At 42.4% G+C, this 26,218-nt stretch overlaps 1 protein-coding gene across 2 annotated transcripts in view; it reads right to left on the reverse strand.

The window, feature by feature from the left end:
• The window catches only part of LOC143769935 (hexokinase-1), a 113,309-nt gene that overhangs the window by 44,279 nt on the left and 42,812 nt on the right, over positions 1–26,218 (reverse strand). For both annotated transcript variants that reach the window (XM_077259007.1, XM_077259008.1), the window contains exon 3: positions 902–1,050. In XM_077259007.1, the coding sequence (XP_077115122.1) occupies positions 902–1,050 (149 nt within the window). The remainder of the gene's footprint in view (positions 1–901; positions 1,051–26,218) is intronic.

A 26,218-nucleotide genomic window follows, 5' to 3' on the forward strand; every position in this document is an offset into this window, starting at 1 on the left:
CACAGTAGTTAAAAGTAGGAGGGCTTGGTTGACCATTTGCTATGTATGGGTGTCTCTTGACTATCCCACAAACAGATTGCGTCAGGGAACAAAAGGATCAGGAAGTTGGAAATGAATCACCCAATCCTTTTGTTCTGTGGGCCGCGAGGCACCAACTTATTCATCTCTCTACACAGAGAACACAATAAAACACGGCCTGAACATGGGGAATATGGAAGAGATTGATTAGCCGAAAACTATCATTCGATATCCAATGTATATGGCTAGCTTTAGGAGTCACAGACATGCTACAGGCACCAGGTATATTGACGATACATAGACCAGTTAGAGTCACTAAAGTGTCACTTTAAAATACATGTGAATCACCATAAAATGTATACAGTAATATTTCCTCTACCATTTTTAGTGATCCATGTCTTTAGTCATGGATAACTTTATGACTAAGAAGGTGTTCAAAAAGATGTTGGAAGGAATAGGTTTGGCATGTTGGATTTCAGCATGCCCAATCCACAGAGGTGGCGGCAACAGATTACTCCAGTCTCCACACTGAAAAGACATGCATGTTCTGCACTATGATGACCACTTATGGTGGCTGCCATCAAAGGCCCCAATTCATCAAGACCGGCGTCGTTCATGCCAGTCTTGATCAGGGGGCGTAGAGGAGTCAATGGCAACTGGAGTAAGATTTGGGATGTAAAGAGCGCCACAGCCACCATGCCATTCCCGTCACTGCTCTGTCTATAACTCCGCCGATTTTGTCTGATACTGCTGTGAAAACTAGAGGAGTCACAAAATGTTTGAGCCATGCTGCGGGGGGCAAATATTTTCTGGCTTTTTAAAGTGTTATACATCAGATTCTGACATAAAAAATAAACTCTTTTTATGCATACAGAACTCTTACCCGTGTTCCAGTGCCGTGAATAATGTCCTCAGGTGTGTCATATATCTCACTTTCCATCTGAACCGTCTGCTTCTTTTCATGTGAAACCTTCACTCGCAGAATACGGAAATATGATCCACCAAGATCCAGTGCGATGAAGTCGCCCTTTTCTGTTTGACAAGACAAGAATTGCAGATATCTTTAGCAGATCAGGGCTACACTTTCTGTGATGGGAGGACGGTTTGCTATAATTACAGAGATTTTACTGCCCTTGTAACACAGAGTAAACACTATAACAGATGTCCCATTGTCAGGCTTGAGTGAATCCAGAGCCGCTACTACTTGAACTAAACACTGGATAATTCCAAATGTACATAAAATGGTTAATGCACAGCTAATGTGGCGAAAGTTATCCGAAATTAAGTATAATAGAATTAAGCAAAGCAAACAGTCTGCTCATCCTGGGAGAAAGCAACTCTGGCACTGAGCAGAAAACATCCCTTAGAAGGGACATAAATAATTATGCAGATTTTTTCCACTCTGGAGCATTTTCTTTTTCCAAAAAGTAGCAACGAAGAAGGCGCTACCTGTATATTGATGGAGTGCTAACCAAAGTTCATGTACGACAAATGCAATAAAAAAAATAGGAAAGACGTACAACAAATTGGTTTCTCTTCCTAAAGTTAAACAATGCAAATATTTATTATATAACAAACACAAAAGCCTAGAGAAGACAAAAACATAAAAAATTGCGCCAGAACGTGTTTCCTAAAGCTAAAAACTGGCACTGGGATATAAGCCATATGATCGACATGATAACCAATAGAACCATGTGGATATCCGAGATACTGTTAATATAAATAGACAATTCCTGGATCCGGCTGCAATTAAAACCATCACAGGCTGCAGGGGTTTTAATTGCAGCAGGATCCTACCTACCCATAAAGTTAGGCTTCAGGCTATGTGCACACGTCAGGATTATTTGCAGAATTTTCCTGAACAAAATCTGACTTTTTCTGCAAGAAATCCGCTCACGTTTTTATCGCATTTTTTTAATGCGTATTTTAAAAAAAAAATTTCGCGTTTTCTATGCGTTTTTTTCCGTGGAAAAAAAACCGCAACATGTGCACAAAAATTGCAGATTGCATTCTAATAAATGTAAGTGGTTTTTAGCGTTTTTTATGTGGAAAACCGCCGAAAAAAGACGAAGAAAACGCGAAAAATCCTGAACGTGTGCACATAGCCTCAGCCATAGGCCGGGGTCACACTAGACCGTAATACGGACGAGTGCTATGCGATAAAAAAATCACATAGCACTCGGCCCAATGTTAATCTATGGTGCAGCTCCCATCATCCGATATTTTCTCCACCGTATTCAGGATCCGAGGGAACTCGCAGCAGGCTGCGATTGTCAGTGTATCTCGGCCGAGACTCGCCAATGCAAGTCTATGGGTGCGAGAAAAAATCGGATTACACACGGACCATGCGTGTGCATTGCGAGAAATACGCAGCGGTGTTCTATAGAAAAGCCGGTAATTCAATTGCCGGCTTTGCATTTCTCCTTCACAAACCCGACAGGATATGAGACATGGTTTTCATACAGTAAACCATCTCATATCCCCCTTTTTTTTGCATATTCCACACTACTAATGTTAGTAGTGTGTATGTGCAAAATTTGGCCGCTGTAGCTGCTAAAATAAAGGGTTAAATGGCGGAAGAAATTGGCGTGGGCTCCCGCGCAATTTTCTCCACCAGAATGGTAAAGCCAGTGACTGAGGGCAGATATTAATAGCCAGGAGAGGGTCCATGGTTATTGGCCCCCCGTGGCTAAAAACATCTGCCCCCAGCCACCCCAGAAAAGGCACATGTGGAAGATGCGCCTATTCTGGCACTTGACCACTCTCTTCCCACTCCCTGTAGTGGTGGGATATGGGGTAATGAAGGGTTAATGCCACCTTGCTATTGTAAGGTGACATTAAGCCAGATTAATAATGGGGAGGCGTCAATTATGACACCTATCCATTATTAATCCAATTGTTGGAAAGGGTTAAAAAACACACACACACATGATTTAAAAGTAGTTTAATTAAATAAACACAGCGGTTGTTGTAATAATTTATTGTTCTCTCAATCCATCAGGAACACCCTCGCTTGGAAAAATAATAAACGCACAAGATACATACCTTCTGATGTCAGATCACGTCCAACGAGGTAATCCATCTGAAGGGGTTAACTAATATTACAGGCACGAGCTGCGATAAACCACTCGCTCGTACCTGTAATCCCCGGGTGCTGAAAGGAAAGCTGGATCTGTACTTACATTGAGTCGCGGTGATGCGCCCCTGCTGGATGTTCTCATGAACTGCAGCCTGGGAACTTTTTTCCACGCTCCAGGTCATATGAGAACATCCAGCAGGGGCGCATCACCGCGACTGAAGGAAATGTAGGTCAATGACCTACATTTCATTCATTCGCCGGGGAATTACAAGCACGAGCACCGCTGCATTTAGCAGGGCTCCTGCCTGTAATATTAGTTAACCCCTTCAGATGGATTACTTCGTGGGACGAGACGGTTCACCAGAAGGTATGTATCTTGTGCGTTTATTATTAGGGTGTTCCTGATGGATTGAGAGAACAATAAATTATTACAACAACCGCTGTGTTTATTTCATTAAACTACTTTTAAATCATGTGTGTGTGTTTTTTAACCCTTTCCAACAATTGGATTAATAATGGATAGGTGTCATAATTGATGCCTCTCCATTATTAATCTGGCTTAATGTCACCTTACAATAGCAAGGTGGCATTAACCCTTCATTACCCCATATCCCACTGCTACAGGGAGTGGGAAGAGAGTGGCCAAGTGCCAGAATAGGCGCATCTTCCAGATGTGCCTTTTCTGGGGTGGCTGGGGGCAGATGTTTTTAGCCACAGGGGGGCCAATAACCATGGACCCTCTCCTGGCTATTAATATCTGCCCTCAGTCACTGGCTTTACCATTCTGGCGGAGAAAATTGCGCGGGAGCCCACACCAATTTTTTCCGCCATTTAACCCTTTATTTTAGCAGCTACAGCGGCCAAATTTTGCACATACACACTACGAACATTAGTAGTGTGGAATATGCAAAAAAAAGGGGATATGAGATGGTTTACTGTATGTAAACCATGTCTCATATCCTGTCGGGTTTGTGAAGGAGAAATGCAAAGCCGGCAATTGAATTACCGGCTTTTCACAGATGTCGCGCTGAATGAAATATAAATACAGAATATATATATATGTGTCTCAATGACACATATATATATATATATACTGTATATATACTGAATATATATTTTCCCGAACATTTGAGCACATAAATCCATTAGATGTCGGTTTTGCAAGCTTGCGAGAAAATCTCGGCATACGGATGCCATACGGATGTCACACGGATGCCACACGGATCATTTGATGCGAGGAAATCGCATCCTCGCACTGCACACGGATCACTGTTTTTGAAACATTTGTGCGATTCTCGGCCGTGAAAAACGGACCGTTTTTTTATACGTTAAGTGTGTCCCCGGCCTTATAGAGGTGTTTGCACTATACAGGTTTCCAGCAAAACCGAAGACCACCTTGTCGTTGGCTGCAGGGCATGCATGAATTGGCCAAATTATGTGCTAAGTATCTCCATTTTTTCTTATTATCTAGAGCAGTAATGTTATTTACAGTCATGGTCAAAAGTATTCACACCCTTGCAATTCTGTCAGATAATACTGAGTTTCTTCCTGAAAATGATTGCAAACACAAATTCTTTGGTATTATTATCTTCATTTAATTTGTTTTAAATGAAAAAAAACACAAAAAGAATTGTTCTAAAGCCAAATTGGATATAATTCCACATCAAACATAAAAAAGGGGGTGGACAAAAGTATTGGCACTGTTTGAAAAATCATGTGATGCTTCTCTAATTTGTGTAATTAACAGCACCTGTAACTTACCTGTGGCACCTAACAGGTGTTGGCAATAACTAAATCACACTTGCAGTCAGTTGACATGGACTAAAGTTGACTCAATCTGTTGTCCTGTGTCCTTGTATGTACCACATTGAGCATGGAGAAAAGAAAGAAGACCAAAGAACTGTCTGAGGACTTGAGAAACCAAATTGTGAGGAAGCATGAGCAATCTCAAGGCTACAAGTCCATCTCCAAAGACCTGAATGTTCCTGTGTCTACCATGCGCAGTGTCATCAAGAAGTTTAAAGCCCATGACACTGTGGCTAACCTCCCTAGATGTGGACGGAAAAGAAAAATTGACAAGAGATTTCAACGCAAGATTGTGCGGATTTTGGATAAAGAACCTCAACTAACATCCAAACAAGTTCAAGCTGCCCTGCAGTCCGAGGGTACAACATTGTCAACCCGTACTATCCGTCGGTGTCTGAATGAAAAGGGACTGTATGGTAGGAGACCCAGGAAGATCCCACTTCTTACCCCGAGACATAAAAAAGCCAGGCTGGAGTTTGCCAAAACTTAACTGAAAAAGCCTAAAACGTTTTGGAAGAATGTTCTCTGGTCAGATGAGACAAAAGTAGAGCTTTTTGGGCAAAGGCATCAACATAGAGTTTACAGGAGAAAAAAAGAGGCATTCAAAGAAAAGAACACGATCCCTACAGTCAAACATGGCGGAGGTTCCCTGATGTTTTGGGGTTGCTTTGCTACCTCTGGCACTGGACTGCTTGACCGTGTGCATGGCTTTATGAAGTCTGAAGACTACCAACAAATTTTGCAGCATAATGTAGGGCCCAGTGTGAGAAAGCTGGGTCTCCCTCAGAGGTCATGGGTCTTCCAGCAGGACAATGACCCAAAATAAACTTCAAAAAGCACTAGAAAATGGTTTGAGAGAAAGCACTGGAGACTTCTAAGGTGGCTAGCAATGAGTCCAGACCTGAATCCCATAGAACACCTGTGGAGAGATCTAAAAGTGGCAGTTTGGAGAAGGCACCCTTCAAATATCAGGGACCTGGAGCAGTTTGCCAAAGAAGAATAGTCTAAAATTCCAGCAGAGCATTGTAAGAAACTCATTGATGGTTACCCGAAGCAGTTGGTTGCAGTTATTTTGGCTAAAGGTTGTGCAACCAAGTATTAGGCTGAGGGTGCCAATACTTTTGTCTCGCCCATTTTTGGAGTTTTGTGTGAAATGATCAATATTTTGCTTTTTGCTTCATTCTCTTTTGTGTTTTTTCATTTAAGACAAATTAAATGAAGATAATAATACCAAAGAATTTGTGTTTGCAATCATTTTCAGGAAGAAACTGAGTATTATCTGACAGAATTGCAGGGGTGTCAATACTTTTGGCCATGACTGTATATCTCATACATTTCATATTTACATGCTTTAGCACTACACAGTGCAACTTTGTTTATAAACAAAAGTCAGATAAGCAGTTCTTTTTCACTGGGCCAAAAGAAAAAGCGCCCCTCTCCCAATATAAATTCACCAGAGCATACAGTGAAGACAGTGGAATACTCCAAGCAGGTGTATATACAAAGAAAAAACGGAGTACAGAGACACCACCAATAAAATAGAAAATCATATTTTTATTTAAATATCATAAATAACAATTCCATAAAACATCATGTCAAATGACAGCAGCAGGAAGACAAAAAGGAAGGAGCCATGCTGATACAGCAGAAAGAGTTTGTTTGTTATGTATAGAAAAGGCTCCTCCTGGTTTGCACCTGTTCACACTAGTTTGCTGATTTGGAAGTGCCTGTCAGTCTTTTGTTATATGTGCAATAAAGTGCCACGTGCGGAGTCACTCACAGTAAATTGGCTCATAGAAAAAGCATCAAACGGGAAAGAGGAACCCACGCATGTCACCACAAGAGGTGGTTTCTTTTCTTCAGGAAGTTTTTGTGTTTGTTACATAAATATTTACATTAGTTGCACTTCCTAAATTTAAGCAATCTTTTGTACGCGTCTTTCCTCTTTTTTTGAATTTTATTTTCTTTTAGGGTCATGACACTTCCTATCTGTACAAAACACCAAGGGGCATAAAATGGAATGCGTGTCCATCTCATCTGCCCACTGCAGATAACTCACTCAATCCCAATTATACAGAAATTTGTACCAAAATTACAGTCTATTCAACTTCAGGAGTAAGGGAGTTCTGCACCCCACAAGCAGGGAGGGAAAAGTTTTGTATTCTGAATGATTGACAGCTTTACCCTGATTGATCATCATTTTAAATACCGGTAATACAGAGGACAGGTCAAAAGTTTGGACACGACTGTTAATTCAATAATTTTCTCAGTTTTTATTGGAGTTTGCATTTTGTTTATTCAGACTGAAAACAGCAAAACCATAAAGGAGCAAATATGAAAACAAGGATAAAGAAACAGATGTGAAACAAAGCAGAATATGTTTCAATGTATCCAGTAATGACAACTTTACGCCCCTTTAACATTCTCTCAAGCAGCTTCATCAGTGGTGTGAAATGGCTTCCATTGTATAGGTGTGCATCTTCAAGAGTTGATTTGTGGAATCACCTGCCTTGAGAAAGTGTTTGCCACTGTCAAACCAGAAAATGACAAGAACCACTCAACTATTTAAAAAGAAATTGCAGTCCATCATTACTGTAAGACATGAACGTTAGTCAATCCAGGAAATTGCTAGAACCTTGAAGGCATCCTCAATTTGAGTCATTAAAACCATCAATTGCTATGATGAAACTGGCTCTCATGAGGACCGCCCCAGGCAAGGAAGTCAAAGAATTACCTCTGCTGCAGAGTATAAGTTCTTTAGACTTACCAGCTTCAGAAACCAAAATTTGACAGGACCTCATATAACAGCCCTCATAAATGATGCACAGACATCAAGTAGCAGACACATCTTAACATAAACTGCCCAGAGGTGACTGCAAGAAGCAAGCCTTTATGGTCAAACGTCTGCAAAAAAAAAGTTATCACTCGGGACCACAAGCAAGAAGAGACTTGTGTGGGCCAAAGAACGCAAGGACTGGACATTAGGTCAGTGGAAACCTCTACTATGGTCTGATGTCTCAAAATATGAGATTTTGGGTACTAACCACCATGTCTTTGTGAGAAGCAGAAAAGGTGAGCAGATGTTTCCTCCATGTCTGATGCCTACTGTAAAGTGTGGAAGAAGATGTGGTATGGTGTGGGTAAACTTTGCAGGTGACACTGGCGATTTATATCACATTCAAGGCACATTGCTAGCAGAGTATTCTGCAACAACATACCATCCCAACTGATTTGCACTTAGTAGAAAAAAAAAATTGTGTTGCAAAAGGACGATGACCCCCAAAACACCTCCAGGCTATGTAAGGGCTATGTGGTCAAGAAGGAGAGGGATGGAGTTCTGCATCAGATGACATGGTCTCCACAATCCCACAACCTAACACAGTTCAGATAGTTTGGGATGAGTTGGACCACAGAGTGAAAGGAAAGCATCCATCAAGTGCTCAGCACCTCTTGGAACTCCTTCAAGACTGTTGAAAAGCCAGTCCAGGTGAAGACCTGACAAAGATTCTTCAGAGACTGTCAAGAGTGTGTAAAGCTGTCAGAGTAAAAGTTGGGAACCTTGAGGAACCTAAGGTTTAATATATTCTGGTTTGTGTCACATGTGATTCTTTACTCCTTATTTCCATGCGTGCTCCATTGTGGTTTTGCCGCCTTCAGTCTGAATGTATATAATGTGCACATTCCAGTAAGAAAACAAAGAAAACCAGTGCATGAACAGGTTTTTCCAAACTTCTAGTGGATTTCCTGACTTTTTTGTATTTATTATGGATTTAAGCTAAGGATACACTGAGACAGCAATTCTCAGACAAGTCGTATGACCAAAAACACTTATGGAGCTTATCAGCGACTTGCTGTAGAGTGACTATTTTAGATCTGTGATTTTGCTGTAAGTGAGTCACATGTGACTTAAAACCAGTAGCAGAAAATGAAACACATTTGGAAACATATGCCATTGCTGGATTAGGTGTAAGTTGCAGGTCACAGTGCAGCACCATAGGAAATTATTACGGTAGATACAGTGTGACACTGTGATCTCTATTTTGCACACAACATGTAGACCTAGCCTTAGGCCGGAGGCACATTACAGCGAGATACGGCCGAGTCTCGCAGGTTAAAACCAAGCTCTGGCACCTTCACTCCGGAGCGGAGCGTGCGGCTCCATGTATTGCTATGCGGCTGCACGCTCCGCTCCGGAGTGCCGGTGCCAGAGCTTGGTTTTAACCTGCGAGACTCGGCCGTATCTCGCTGTGTGTGATCCCAGCCTTAAAGTAATAATCAGTTGTGCCTGTGTGTCAAGTTTACATCTCAATCTATAGTCTGCTTTGCATTAGAGAGCATAACTGCAATGTAAAGTATGGGGTAGAAGAATATCAGAAGGTGTGCAAAAGCTCTGTAAAGTGTATGGCCAGAAATAGGGGAAACTCAGCCATGCTTTGAGTTGTACATGCTATAATGAAACAAGTTAGATTCTGATGTTAAAATAAATTTTTAGAAAAAGAAAACAGATCACAGCGGTTGTGATGATCTTGATCTGACTGAGTGTAAAAATTTGACTCTTTTGAGATACAAGAAATGCCTATTAAATAATTTAGCCAGAACATCTTGACTGCAGCTGCAGCTATTGATATCGCACCAGACACATGCTGCAATTGTCACGATTCCTCCGCTCAGAGTGTCTTGGATGCAGTAACTACATGAAAAAATTCCGGCACACTACTGACGATTAATTAGTCTCTCATTTATTAATTATTCTATACAACGGTGGAATTTCCAAAATATTATTTTCTTTTATTTCAAAGCAACGGTGGGTTTTCCAAAGTATTATTTTTCTTACACTTTGATATGACATTAGTTTCTTTATCTCAACGTTTCGGCTATGAAGCCTTTTTCAAGAGATTAAATGTCCCTCTTGTTCCGGTGTACATACCCGTGGGAGTATTTCCGGGTAAAAGTGCAGGTGAGAGACGTGTGCAAAGAAGAAGATCCGAAAAGGAGCGAAAAGAACCGAGGGAGGCCGAAATGGTGCGCCTGCGCAGTAGTGTCCAAGCCCGGACCCTAATTTCCACCTGAATGCATTCAGTGGAGAGTGTCCTGTGTGGGCTGGCAGATCTGCAGATACAGTGCTGTGAATTTTACAGATGCAGAGAGCAGTAGAGCAGGACAGCAATTAATCAGACAGAGCCAGGTTAAGCTCTGGCCGGCAGCTTTCCCTGGTTGTCTGTAGAAGTGAAAGTAAAACCAGCAAGCTAATATAATGATAATGTCATATCAAAGTGTAAGAAAAATAATACTTTGGAAAACCCACCGTTGCTTTGAAATAAAAGAAAATAATATTTTGGAAATTCCACCGTTGTATAGAATAATTAATAAATGAGAGACTAATTAATCGTCAGTAGTGTGCCGGAATTTTTTCATGTAATTACTATTTTTTCCTGAGCACCTCCCACAAAGTGAGCACCTTCCTTATCATTATATATTGGATGCAGTAACTGACAGCTCAGTCATCCAGTCTGGTGCAGGGGTGTGTTGAGCTATCAGTGTTTTGATGGATAGCTCAGCCATCCAATCTGGGAGGTGCTGAGGTTCTTTCAGGTGTTCCCTGTTCCAGGTAATTAGTAGGTGAGCTGTCAGTCCCAGATCTCTTCCAGACTTAGCATCTGCTCAGTTATTTACCTTGTATTTCTGTGCTCTATTTGTTGCTCTACTTCAGTATTCCCCAACTGCAGTCCTCAAGAGCCACCAACAGGTCATGTTTTCAAGATTTCCTTAGTATTTCACAGGAGGTGGAATTATTGCCTGTGAAGGTAATGCAATTATCACCTGGGCAATACTGAGGAAATCCTGAAAACATGACCTGTTGGTGGCTCTTGAGGACCGGAGTTGGGGAATACTGCTCTACTTGTTCCATCCATCCGTTTGCCTAACCCTTTTGCTCTGATCCGCCATCTTCCTGGTATTCTGATCTCGGACCATGACCTGACTTCGGCTTTGTCTTTCCCCTTTAGATTACTATGTGCTCTCTTGGTATCTGACCCTGTAATGTTTGACTACCCTGCCTCACGGCTTATCCGTGAGTAGTGACTAGCTTCACAGCAATTATCCTTTTCCGCCAAGACAGGAACAGGAAGCACATTACATTTTAAAACAAGTTCTACTTTCTCATTATCTCCTTTTTTCTTAACACTGAAATGTAACAAGACATGCACTAAAGCCAATGAATGGCTAAATTGCTTAGTCCCATGTGTCAGCTGAAATATAGCAACTGCGAATAAGAGATCCATCCTAAGAAGCGCTGTTCATCTGATTTTTGTTTTTTGTTTTTTTGCTTAATAACTAAGGATGTTGGCTGTGGTTTTATGTTCTGGGACTGGGGCTACTCCCTTGTTCAAGACTCTTATCTAGACACCACAGAACTCCCAACTGTTTGGACAGTCAAAGAGTAAAGGTACCGTCACACTAAGCGACGCTGCAGCGATACAGACAACGATGCCGATCGCTGCAGCGTCGCTGTTTGGTCGCTGGAGAGCTGTCACACAGACCGCTCTCCAGCGACCAACGATGCCGAGGTCCCCAGGTAACCAGGGTAAACATCGGGTTGCTAAGCGCAGGGCCGCGCTTAGTAACCCGATGTTTACCCTGGTTACCAGTGTAAAATGTAAAAAAACAAACACTACATACTCACCTTCGCGTCCCCCGGCGTCCGCTTCCCTGCACTGTGTGAGCGCCGGCCCTAACAGCAGAGCGGTGACGTCACCGCTGTGCTGTGCTTCCATTTTGCGGCCGGCCGGAGCTCACAGTCAGTGCAGGAAGCGGACAGCGAGGGACGTGTGACAGACATCAGAAGGTGAGTATGTACTGTTTGTTTTTTTACATTTTACACTGGTAACCAGGGTAAACATCGGGTTACTAAGCGCGGCCCTGCGCTTAGTAACCCGATGTTTACCCTGGTTACCATTGTAAAACATCGCTGGTATCGTTGCTTTTGCTGTCAAACACAACGAAACACGGCGATCTGACGACCAAATAAAGTTCTGAACTTTAATCAACGACCAGCGATATCACAGCAGGATCCAGATCGCTGCTGCGTGTCAAACACAACGATATCGCTATCCAGGACGCTGCAACGTCACGGATCGCTATCGTTATCGTTTAGTGTGACGGTACCTTAACACTCATGGTTCATCAGTTTGCAAGTCTATTTGCCTGGTGAAGATGAGGGATATTAAAATGACCTATTCCTTATACTAAGATTTTATGATGAGTATTTTTTTTATATAAATTTCTTTTTGTTGTTTTCTTATTACTGTCCATGTTACATTTGCCATTTGTCACAGTGGCCACTTGACCTAATGTTTAACCCATACTTCCTGTTCTTTATATGGCGATTAGCAGCAACAGACTGAGTCAGATACTATTTATTTGTATAGAAGCGTTAGCTAAGCATGCTCTAATCAAGTGAAGGGAGGGGGAAGGAGGCCAGTTGAAAGAATACCTATTGTCAATGGTGCTTCAGTATAGCGGTGTCACCTTTTATTGTAATCAGGGCGGATATACCATTGGTACAACAGATGCAGCCACACAGGGGCCCAAGAGCTAACGGAGCCGCACTACTACCTCCAAAGCAGGTGGGATTTTGCATGATGATGAGCTATCGGACAGCAAAGGGTCCATATATTGTTGTTGCATAGGGACCCACTCCTGTCTGTGTAAGGTCCTGATTGTATTCCTACTGTGATGATAATGAGACTGGTGTAAAGTCATCCATTGAGGACAGGTATGAGTCTAGTATACGGCCTAGTTGACATCTAAAATACAGATTCCGTACATTGCAAGAGATGGTTGGGGCTGGTACAAACCTCCCATTGATGCTCAGAACCTTCAGGTTACAACTTGTCTTATCTCCAAGGCTAATAAGTAAGGATAGCTATCTGGATGAATGGCATTTGCAAGTAAAATACCTGCACTACTATACAAATACAGATATGACCAAAGTCAGAGATTAACGCTGACATGATGCTTATGAAAAGAGGCAACTGCCTGTGAATTTCTGTGTATTTCTCTGTATGACATTTGTAATGGCAGTGAAAGAGTGGTGCAGCCGGGACTGTACATTAGGGGGCATCCGAGTGGGATTTAAACTTTCGCCTTTAAAATAAATATATCCCAATTTATATTGTAATGTACCAGTGGTGGTGACAGTTACGGTATATGAGGATTCCTTTCTTCACTATTTCGCTAGGAGAATTAATACCTTATCATATTGGCCATAGAGCTCATGCAGACGAGCGTAGAAATCGGCATCCGATTTTTAAGGATAGCTCTATATTATAAACCTAGGAAAATGTGTGTAATCATGTACACGGTTTAATAGAGTTGTATGGAAACAGACTGCAGACGGACAAAAGAAAATGAACACACGGATGGCACATAGATGAAAATTTTATGAAAATTCGAAAAACAATCATCCGAGTTTTTTTAATGAAATTCTGACAATTTTTCATATGCTCGTCTGCAGGCAACCGAATCAGAGGGACAACTATAGGGGTTTCATTATAAACAGTCACATCTGGGCCCTGGTCTACAACTTTGGAAGCACTATAGATGACACATGGTAGGTAGAAACACTGTTACAGATTTTGCACTGGTGCCATGGATCTTAATATTAATCCTCTGGTCATGGTATAATAGGAACCTAATCCAGGATGGCACATGAATGCGAGCTGTGCGAGAATGGCAGCTGTGTCTGTCAACAAAGTGTCCAGAGAATGGAGCAGATACCAAGAGACAGGCAGGTACACCAGAAGACGTGGAGGCGGTCGTAGGAGGGCAACAACCCGGCAGCAGGACCGCTACCTCCTCCTTTGTGCAAGGAGGAACAGGAAGAGCAGTGCCAGTGCCCTGCAAAATAAACTGCATAAGGCCACTAACGTCCATGTGTCTGCTTAAACTGTCAGAAACAGACTTCATGAAGGAGATATGAAGCTTGATGTCCACAAGTGGGTGTTGTGCTTACAGCCCAACACCGTGCAGGGCAATTGGCATTTGCCAGAGAACACCAAGATTGATAGATTCGACATTGGCGGCCTGTGCTCTTCAGGGATGAGAGCAGGTTCACCCTGAGCACATATGATAGATGTGACAAAGTCTAGAGATGCCATGGAAAATGTTCTGCTGCCTGCGACATCCTTCAGTATTACCGGTTTTGCTGTGGGCCATTAATGGTGTGAAGAGGCATTTCTTTGGAGGGCCGCACAGCCCTCCATGTACTAGACAGTGGTACCCTGACTGCCATTAGCTATCGGGATCAGAGCCTCAGACCCATTGAGAGACCATATGCAGGTGCAGTGGGTCCTGGGTTCCTTCTGATGCATGACAATACTAGGCCTCATGTGGCTGAAGTGTGTCAGTCATTCCTGCATGATGAAGGCATTGATGCTGTGGACTGCCCTGCCCGTTCCCCAGACCTGAATCCAATCGAGCACATCTAGAACTTCTTGTTCCATCCACCAACAGACTGCACCACACTGTCCAGGAGTTGACTGATGCTTTAATCCAGGTCTGGGAGTTGATCCCTCAAGAGAACATCCACCGCCTCATCAGGGGCATGCCCAGGCATTGTAGGGAGGTCATACAGGCACGTGGAGGCCACACACACTACTGAGCATCATTTCCTTGTTTTGAGGCATTTCCACCAAGTTGGATCAGCCTGTAATTTGATTTTCCATGTTGATTTTGAGTATCATTCCAAATCCAAATCTCCTTGGGATATTAATTTTGATTTACATTGATCATTTTTATGTTTTATTGTTTTCAATGCATTCCAGTATGTAATGAATCAGGATTTGCAACTAGAATATCTAGGATGTGGCATTTTAGTGTTCTCTATATTTTTTTGAGCAGTGTATATATGCTATGACAATGGATGAGCAGATGTTCAGGTTTCTCATACAAACCTTCAATCTGAACCACTGTCCTCCTTGTGAGCGCCCTGTATTTTTAACCAGCCTGTTGCTCAGCTGTCATTGCCTCCAGGCTAAATATAGGAATACAAGAAACCAGAGCCACAGACCACACTGGACAGAAATGTCGCCTTTCAAATGTCAGGGTAAATATCATCAAACTTCTTAAATTAGCAAAGCACCTGAACAGTTTAAAATGTCTACATGAGAGAAATGTTATCACTGCCCTACTGCGTAATACAGGTGCATCACACAAAATTAGAATATCATCAAAAAGTTAATTTATTTCAGTTCTTCAATACAAAAAGTGAAAGTCATATATTATATAGAGTCATTACATACAGAGTGATTGTGGAAACTTCACACTAGATCTCAAGCAGCTTGGATTGAGGCCTCTCCACTCTTACTCCAGAGTCTGGGACCTTGATTTCCAAGGTCTAGTGTGAAGTTTCCACAATCAGTGATGGTTTGTGGAGCCATGTCATCTGCTGGTGTAGGTCCACTGTGTTTTATCAAGACCAAAGCCAGTGCAGCCGTCTACCAGGAAATTTTAGAGCACTTCATGCTTCCCTCTGCAGATAAGCTTTTTAGAGATAGAAATTTCATTCTCCAGCAGGACCTGGCACCTGTCCACACTGCCAAAAATGCCAATACCTGGTTTAAAAACAACAGTATCACTGTGCGTGATGGCCAGCAAACTCGCCTGACCTTAACCCCATAGATTGGGGTATTGTCAAGAGGAAGATGAGAGACACTAGACCCAACAATGCAGACGAGCTGAAGGCTGCTATCAAAGCAACCTGGGCTTCCATAACCCCTCAGCAGTGCACAGGCTGATCGCCTCCATGCCACACCGCATTGATGCAGTAACTGATGCAAAAGAAGCCCCAACCAAGTATTGAGTGTATTTACTGAACATACATTTCAGTAGGCCAATATTTCGTATGTTAAAATCATTTTTTAAGCTGGTGTTATAAAGTATTCCAATTTACTGAGATAATGACGTTTGGGTTTTCATTGGCTGTAAGCCATAATCATCAACATTAACAGAAATAAATATGTGAAATAGATCACTCTGTTTGTAATGATACTATATAATATATGAGCTTCACTTTTTGTATTGAAGATCTAAAATAAATTAACTTTTTGATGATATTCTAATTTTGTAAGATGCACCTGTATTCCCAAGAGCGAAAAGTTTTGACTGTTTATTTGCAGCAGAAAAAGAACAGCTACTTGTTATGGACTTATACAGCAGTCATACACTTAACGGTGCTTTCACGCTGCATTCTTCTCCACGTTCAGTGGTCCCTTCAGGGCTTATATCTGAACTCCCCGCAAAACAGGATTCGGACTTATGTGCTGATGGGCCATCGACTAAAATGGTGCCAAAAGAGTCACTGTGTGCTCTGACGTGCATCATTTTCCGGAGTAAATGCCTTCTGGAGACAGATACTCAGACGCAGTCTACTATGTCTGGGTGTTCCCCTCCACTAGGCATATACAGCCAAAAATAATGCATGACAGAGCACACAGCGACTCTAACTGAACCATTAAAGTCAATGGACCCATTGTTGGATACATTCATAACCCATTTGCGGGGGGGAAGGGGGTGTTCAGACATAAGTCCTGACGCGACCACTGAACGTGGAGAAGAACGCAGCGTGAAAGCTCCCTTAGGCTACGTTCCCACGATATTTGGTGAGTTTTTGATGTTGAAGATTTTCTGTACCTGTTAAGTTCTCTTTAACATAGGCTGTAGATTTTTCCATAGTTATTTTTATAGAAAAGGTTATGTTGACTATTCAAGCCTTGCCAGCAAAGCTCATTAGACCTAGTTACAGTTAAATACTGGGATCTGGGGACATCTTTCTAAGGTCGGGGTCACACTTGCGAGTGCAATGCGAGAAACTTGCACGAGTCTCTCGCATCAATTCCCGGGAATGCAGCCGGCACTCAGGACCGGAGCGTTCAGCTACATAGAAATACTACATAGAAGTCCTGAGTGTTGGCGGCAGTGCCGGGAATCGATGCGAGAGACTCGTGCAAGTTTCTCGCATTACACTCGCATGTGTGACCCCGGCCTAAGGCTTACAGTCATATGAAAAAGTTTGGGCACCCCTATTAATCTTAAGCTTTATGTTTTATAAAAATTGTTTTTTTTGCAACAGCTATTTCAGTTTCATATATCTAATAACTGTTGGACACAGTAATGTTTCTGCCTTGAAATGAGATTTATTGTACTAACAGAAAATGTGCAATCTGCATTCAAACAAAATTTGACAGGTGCATAAGTATGGGCACCCTTATCATTTTCTTGTTTTAAATACTCCTACCTACTTTTTACTGACTTGCTAAAGCACTTTTTTTGGTTTTGTAACCTCATTGAGCTTTGAACTTCATAGCTACATGTATGCAATCATGAGAAAAGCTACTTAAAGTGGACACTTGCAAGTTGTTCTCCTGTTTGAATCTCCTCTGAAGAGTGGCATCATGGGCTCCTCAAAACAACTGTCAAATGATCTGAAAACAAAGATTATTCAACATAGTTGTTCAGGGGAAGGATACAAAAAGCTGTCTCAGAGATTTAACCTGTCAATTTCCACTGTGAGGAACATAGTAAGGAAATGGAAGAACACAGGTACAGTTCTTGTTAAGGCCAGAAGTGGCAGGCCAAGAAAAACATCAGAAAGGCAGAGAAGAAGAATGGTGAGATCAGTCAAGGACAATCCTCAGACCACCTCCAGAGAGCTGCAGCATCAACTTGCTGCAGATGGTGTCACTGTGCATCGGTCAACTATACAACGCACTTTGCACAAGGAGAAGCTGTATGGGAGAGTGATGCGAAAGAAGCCGTTTCTGCAGGCATGCCACAAACAGAGTCGGCTGAGGTATGCAAAAGCACATTTGGAGAAGCCAATTTATTCTTGGAAGAAGGTCCTGTGGACTGATGAAACCAAGATTGAGTTGTTTGGTAATACAAAAAGGTGTTATGCATGGCGGCAAAAAAACACAGTGCGTTGTATAGTTGACCAATGCACAGTGACACCATCTGCAGCAAGTTGATGCTGCAGCTCTCTGGAGATGGTCTGAGGATTGTCCTTGACTGATCTCACCATTCTTCTTCTCTGCCTTTCTAATGTTTTTCTTGGCCTGCCACTTCTGGCCTTAACAAGAACTGTACCTGTGTTCTTCCATTTCCTTACTATGTTCCTCACAGTGGAAATTGACAGATTAAATCTCTGAGACAGCTTTTTGTATCCTTCCCCTGAACAACTATGTTGAATAATCTTTGTTTTCAGATCATTTGACAGTTGTTTTGAGGAGCCCATGATGCCACTCTTCAGAGGAGATTCAAACAGGAGAACAACTTGCAAGTGGCCACTTTAAGTAGCTTTTCTCATGATTGCATACACCTGGCTATGAAGTTCAAAGCTCAATGAGGTTACAAAACCAAAAAAAGTGCTTTAGTAAGTCAGTAAAAAGTAGGTAGGAGTATTTAAAACAAGAAAATGATAAGGGTGCCCATACTTATGCACCTGTCAAATTTTGTTTGAATGCAGATTGCACATTTTCTGTTAGTACAATAAACCTCATTTCAAGGCAGAAACATTACTGTGTCCAACAGTTATTAGATATATGAAACTGAAATAGCTGTTGCAAAAAAAACAATTTTTATAAAACATTAAGCTTAAGATTAATAGGGGTGCCCAAACTTTTTCATATGACTGTATTAAGTATTCTCCCTCCAGAGAAAAGGAGTGCAAGGAATGGGCAAAAATATCAGCCTCTAGATGTGTAAAGCTGGTGGGGACAAACCCCAAAAGACTTGCAGCAGTAATTGAGCAAAAGGTGGTTCTACAAGTATAGACTCAGGAGGGCTGAATAGAAACGCACATCACAATTTTCAGATTTATATCTTTAAAATATTTAGAAAATTACATATTGTTTTAGTGTTTCCTTTACACTTCACAAATACTTTCTACCTTGTGTTGGTTTATCACATAAAATCCCAATAAACTGCATTTAAGGGGAACCTGTCACCCCCCCCCCCCCCCCCCCCCCGGCGATTTTAACTAAAGGAGCCACCTTGTGCAGCACTAATGCTGCATTTTGTCAAGGTGGCTCTTATAGTTGGGGTCCTTTCCAACTCTGCAGTATTCATTTTTTTTAATTAGCCCGCCATAGCTGTAGTCTGTCCGGGGGGCATGTCTTTTTCCCCCGGACACAAACGCCTTCCAGCCATCCTTCAGTCCCTCCGTGCGCCGGGCACCGCTTCCTCTGCCTTCATTAACGTCCCCGGTGCCTGCGCTGTAAGTTCCTTTTTCGGGCATGCGCAGTTTGCGCTGCCCTTCGACTCCCATCACATGATGGGAACTTACAGCGCAGGCGTCGGGGACGTTAATGAAGGCAGAGGAGGCGGCGGCTGACGGATGGCTGGGAGGCGTTTGTGTCCGGGGGGAAAAGACATGCCCCCCGGACAGACTACAGGTATGGCGGGCTATTTAAAAAAATGAATATTGCAGCGTTGGAAGGGAGCCCAAATAAAAGAGCCACCTTGACAGAATGCAGCATTAGTGGTGCACATTCTGAATGTGTGACCGTGGCCTTACAATGATATCTGAGTAATGGTTGGTTGTTTGGTCTTTATTTTCAGTTTTGAGTTAATGATATGCTCGAGCTCCATGGCAGCCTGTGGGGGGTCTTCATGTGGTGCTCTAATTAGGTATTTATACTGATGGCTTCTGACAGATCACTGATCCCTCACTGACCTGTCCCTGTAGTTTGCAAAATGAATATTATATATACAGTACAGACCAAAAGTTTGGACACAGCTTCTCATTTAGAGATTTTTCTGTATTTTCATGACTATGAAAATTAAAACTTCTCACTAAAGGCATCAAAACTATGAATTAACACATGCTGAATTATATACTTAACAAAAAAGTGTGAAACAACTGAAAATATGTCTTATATTCTAGGTTCTTCAAAGTAGCCACCTTTTGCTTTGATGACTGCTTTGCACACTCTTGGCATTCTCTTGATGAGCTTAAAGAGGTAGTCACCGGAAATGGTTTTCACTTCACAGGTGTGCCCTGTCAGGTTTAATAAGTGGGATTTCTTGCTTTATAAATGGGGTTGGGACCATCAGTTGTGTTGAGCAGAAGTCTGGTGGATACACAGCTGATAGTCCTACTGAATAGACTGTTAGAATTTGTATTATGGCAAGAAAAAAGCAGCTAAGTAAAGAAAAACGAGTGGCCATCATTACTTAAAGAAATGAAGGTCAGTCAGTCCTAAAAATTGGGAAAATTTTGAAAGTGTCCCCAAGTGCAGTTGCAAAAACCATCAAGCGCTACAAAGAAACTGGCTCACATGAGGACAGCCCCAGGAAAGGAAGACCAAGAGTCACCTCTGCTTCTGAGGATAAGTTTATCCGAGTCACCAGCCTCAGAAATCGCAGGTTAACAGCAGCTCAGATTAGAGACCAGGTCAATGCCACACAGAGTTCTAGCAGCAGACACATCTCTACAACTGTTAAGAGGAGACTTTGTGCAGCAGGCCTTCATGGTAAAATAGCTGCTAGGAAACCACTGCTAAGGACAGGCAACAAGCAGAAAAGACTTGTTTGGGCTAAAGAACACAATGAATGGACATTAGATCAGTGGAAATCTGTGCTTTGGTCTGATGAGTCCAAATTTGAGATCTTTGGTTCCAACCATCGTGTAAGGGCTATTTCACCAAGAAGGAGAGTGATGGGGTGCTACGCCAGATGACCTGGCCTCCACAGTCACCAGACCTGAACCCAATCGAGATGGTTTGGGGTGAGCTGGACCACAGAGTGAAGGCAAAAGGGCTAACAAGTGCTAAGCATCTCTGGGAACTCCTTCAAGATTGTTGGAAGACCATTCCCGGTGACTACCTCTTGAAGTTCATCAAGAGAATGCCAAGACTGTGCAAAGCCGTCATCAAAGCAAAAGGTGGCTACTTTGAAGAACCTAGAATATAAGACATAATTTCCATTGTTTCACACTTTTTTGTTAAGTATATAATTCCACATGTATTAATTCATAGTTTTGATGCCTTCAGTGTGAATCTACAGTTTTCATAGTCATGAAAATACAGAAAAATCTTTAAATGAGAAGATGTGTCAAAATGTTTGGTCTGTACTGTATATATCGGAGAAAAAAAATCCCCTTCTGAAAGCAGAACCTGGCAGTGGCGCCGGTAGTGCAGCCTGATCGCACACGTAATGTGCATAGAATTTGTTTGAGGTTATCCTGAAATTTATAAGAAAAAAAAATCCGTTTGAAAGTGAAGACGGCTGCGCCTGCGCAGTAGCAGCTATCGGTGATCCGATAGCTGCTACTACACAGGCGCCGGCAGCGTCATCTTTGTTTAAAAAAAAATCCTCCTCCAAGATGGCGCCGGCTGCAATTTTTTTTCCAAGATATATGTATATAATATTCAGTATGTAAACTAGGGGGCAGCGACCTGTCAGAAGCCATACAGATGAATACCTAATCAGAGCACCACATGAAGACCCCACACAGGCCGCCCCGGAGCACGAGCATATCATTAACTCAAAACTAAAAATAAGGATTAAACAACAACCACTTGTGATCAGTATAACGGAGGCCGACCTGACACTGTCTGTAGGTTACTGAGCACAATCCTGCTGACAGGTTCTGTAACACCCCAGGGTCCTGGTTGTTACAGTGGCATTGCTTTCCTCAAGGGGAGAATGATGACACGCTTGGAAGCAAAGGAAGATCTTCTCTATCAGGTAAACACAAGCATACAACATGTTCATACTCCAGGCCAGAAGGGGTGGCTATATACAGTGGGGCAAAAAAGTATTTAGTCAGTCAGCAATAGTGCAAGTTCCACCACTTAAAAAGATGAGAGGCGTCTGTAATTTACATCATAGGTAGACCTCAACTATGGGAGACAAACTGAGAAAAAAAAATCCAGAAAATCACATTGTCTGTTTTTTTATCATTTTATTTGCATTTTATGGTGGAAAATAAGTATTTGGTCAGAAACAAAATTTCATCTCAATACTTTGTAATATATCCTTTGTTGGCAATGACAGAGGTCAAACGTTTTCTGTAAGTCTTCACAAGGTTGCCACACACTGTTGTTGGTATGTTGGCCCATTCCTCCATGCAGATCTCCTCTAGAGCAGTGATGTTTTTGGCTTTTCGCTTGGCAACACGGACTTTCAACTCCCTCCAAAGGTTTTCTATAGGGTTGAGATCTGGAGACTGGCTAGGCCACTCCAGGACCTTGAAATGCTTCTTACGAAGCTACTCCTTCGTTGCCCTGGCGGTGTGCTTTGGATCATTGTCATGTTGAAAGACCCAGCCACGTTTCATCTTCAATGCCCTTGCTGATGGAAGGAGGTTTGCACTCAAAATCTCACGATACATGGCCCCATTCATTCTTTCATGTACCCGGATCAGTCCTCCTGGCCCCTTTGCAGAGAAACAGCCCCAAAGCATGATGTTTCCACCACCATGCTTTACAGTAGGTATGGTGTTTGATGGATGCAACTTAGTATTCTTTTTCCTCCAAACACGACAAGTTGTGTTTCTACCAAACAGTTCCAGTTTGGTTTCATCAGACCATAGGACATTCTCCCAAAACTCCTCTGGATCATCCAAATGCTCTCTAGCAAACTTCAGATGGGCCCGGACATGTACTGGCTTAAGCAGTGGGACACGTCTGGCACTGCAGGATCTGAGTCCATGGTGGCGTAGTGTGTTACTTATGATAGGCCTTATTACATTGGTCCCAGCTCTCTGCAGTTCATTCACTAGGTCCCCCTGCGTGGTTCTGGGATTTTTGCTCACCGTTCTTGTGATCATTCTGACCCCATGGGGTGGGATTTTGCGTGGAGCCCCAGATCGAGGGAGATTATCAGTGGTCTTGAATGTCTTCCATTTTCTAATTATTGCTCCCACTGTTGATTTCTTCACTCCAAGCTGGTTGGCTATTGCAGATTCAGTCTTCCCAGCCTGGTGCAGGGCTACAATTTTGTTTCTGGTGTCCTTTGACAGCTCTTTGGTCTTCACCATAGTGGAGTTTGGAGTCAGACTGTTTGAGGGTGTGCACAGGTGTCTTTTTATACTGATAACAAGTTTAAACAGGTGCCATTACTACAGGTAATGAGTGGAGGAAAGAGGAGACTCTTAAAGAAGAAGTTACAGGTCTGTGAGAGCCAGAAATCTGGATTGTTTGTTTCTGACCAAATACTTATTTTCCACCATAAAATGCAAATAAAATGATAAAAAAACAGACAATGTGATTTTCTGGATTTTTTTTTCTCAGTTTGTCTCCCATAGTTGAGGTCTACCTATGATGTAAATTACAGACGCCTCTCATCTTTTTAAGTGGTGGAACTTGCACTATTGCTGACTGACTAAATACTTTTTTGCCCCACTGTATATATATATATATATATTCTGGTCTGGAGGGAAAGTCAGTTAGTTCCTGTCAGAGAGACAGAGGGAAGGAAGCAGAGGGGCCATGCAGCCACAAGAAAGTGCTGCAGCTCCTGAAGGACAGAGGGACAACACAGAAAGACGAACAGAATTGTAGTGAGCGTGCAGGAGAGTGAAGCACAGGCGAGTGACAACTGGGGAGGAGAGCTGCAATTGGGCTACCTCCCTGAAAAGCGCAGATTCCGGTAGCCGGAAGACCGAGATTGTGAGGGACTCCAAGACTTTCAGCACAAACCGGCAGGACAGCTGGACTACACGTAACCTGTCCGCCCTGACACCTGGCGACACAGTGGCGCATAGAGCCTGGGTCGTGATAGAGACCCTGTAAAAAGGTTCGAGCCACCTGTCATACGGGTTAGTGTCCTACCTTTAAGAAGGGCAGAAAGAACAGTGAGGATCCTGACTGTAGCCACACACCACAGCGCTAGTAGGAAGGCTTACACCTCCACCTGGTAAAGGGGACTCTGAACTTGCTTCCATGCCGGCCGGACCCTGCCGGTACCTGTGATCTGGTGTTAATCAAAACTCTCTAAAAACTCCTAATATGAACAAAGCAAAAAATTTGGGAAGTATGTTTATTTTTTTTTTTATCATAGATCAAAATTATTCATACAAGTTTATGGGTCTGTGAAAATTACTAATCGCACACAGATGGCATCAGTGTACAATCCGTGTAGTGTCTGTGATTAACATTGCCATGGGCAGGAGAAGACTTGCAGCTTTTTTTTTTATTATTACTGATGAAAAATCACTTATGATGCACTGATGGTAAAAATTGACACTGATCAAACTCTGATCTAAAATCGGTGATGAATAATGATTGATCTTTTTAAAAGGGAATCTGTTGCCAAGTTTTTGATACCTCATCTGAGAGCACCATAATGTAAGGGTTGAGACCCAGATTCCAGTGATGTGTCACTTACTGAACCGTTTCCTGTAGTTTTGATAAAATTCCTGTTTTCTCTGCTGCAGATCTAGCAGTTCTCTGAATGCTGAGCTCTGTATATCCACCACTGATTGGCAGCTCTGTGTATACTGCAAATAGATATAAAGCTGCCAGGTTATTGATGGGGACGGGGTTATACAGAGCTCATGAATATGCTTGCTGACAGGCAGCCATTAATTTTAATCTTTTGCTGATAAAACAGTGATTTTATCAAAACTACATCCAAAAGCCCAGTCAGGGCCTCTGTCTCCTCATTGTCCTGATCTCAGATTGATTGGCAAAAACCTGGTGACAGATTCCCTTTAAGTACAAGGAAAATCATAGACATCTGAATGAGGCACCGTTGTTCTGGTACTAGTATGATCGCCCATGATATTGCATAAAATAAGTCAGGGGGACTAGATTAATGCCCATAAATCTGTCTGACATCTCCATGCAATTAATATGTAGATCACAGATTTCAAAGAAGTTTGCCTTTTTCCCAGCCACAAACACGGAGGACCATTCCGTGAGTTCAGTCTGCCCACTACATACATGAATGCTGGGTACGTGGATGCCGGTTCCATCCATAAGTAACACAAAAAGCAACCATTTATGATGAATGAAAAAAAAAATGATATCCAAATAATGTAACACACATGACACAGATGTAAAATCCTGCAGTCAGAGAACATACGCAGCAATAGCACTGCTCCAAGACACCTTGTAAAGGAGATTAGCTACTTAGGAGGAGAGGAGAAAGTGGGTCATTCCTACCGGGATAAGGTCACAATGCTGCTATTCAGATACACACTGATAAGTGTCAGGAAGCCTTTATCCGTAAAGCCACAGGCAGTTCTGTATGTGTAAAGCTGTATATTTTTATACACACTGCAATCCAAAAGTGTGCTGCAGTTACCTGGGATTAATCACAAAAAACTAAAGTGTTGGGATAATAAAGTTATGCAACCGGGGTTTAGCTAAAGGGGGTTCAGAGGTAGCAATCACAGCGATGAGCGAACATGATCGGATACGGTGTTATCTGTTCTACAGATGCAACACATGCAGGGATTGTCTGTTTGTTAGGCAACCCCTGCACGTGTTACGGCTGTCGAACAGTCGCAGGGATTCAAAGATATTATTCGAGCACGCCGACGTCACTCGGTCATCACCCAAGCATGCTCAGATAACACCTTATCCCAGCACGTTTACTCATCACTACTTCACATTCTGAGTGGAGCCAAGGGCCCTTCTTCTTCATGACCTGCATCACTAATATAAAGAGGTTCTGTTACACATTTTGCTTTAGGCACGAAAAGCTTCAAACTACACCTAAGTGTGCAACCTTAAAATGAACTTGCCATGTCCAAAAATGCTATTTAACCAAAAGATATAGTGGTAATATGCAGGTAAATAGTGTTTAAATCCTATGTAGCTGGCTTCCTGGAACAGCAACTACAGGGAGAAAATGAAGTTTTATTCTCCCTGCAACCGCTCGCTTCTAGTCATTGGAGCGGTGCAGGGAGCTGTCACCGCTCGTAGTAAGAGGAAAGTGGGCACAGCAAGGATACATGAGAACGGGGGGCTACACAACCTTACATGTAATCATTGGCAGGAAAAAGAGAGGGGAAAGCGAGCAAGGAGAAACGGCGTGCACACCCATTATTTAATCCAATATCAATTTTATTCAAAACAGCACCAGAAATGACAACACAGACAGAAATAAATTGCATTAAAACAATTAAAAGGGATTTTAAAAGCTGGAGGGGGTGGGAAATGATAATCCTATAAATTCCCCTCCCTCACGTAATTACCCAATAGTTATTAGGAACAATAGGGATATGAAAGATACACACGAGTGCTAACATGAGATGATACATACCAGGGTGACAGTAATAACCTGAAAGGGCCCCAGTCCCCACGC

This window comes from Ranitomeya variabilis, chromosome 4 (assembly GCF_051348905.1).
Source record: "Ranitomeya variabilis isolate aRanVar5 chromosome 4, aRanVar5.hap1, whole genome shotgun sequence".
Taxonomy (NCBI): domain Eukaryota; kingdom Metazoa; phylum Chordata; class Amphibia; order Anura; family Dendrobatidae; genus Ranitomeya; species Ranitomeya variabilis.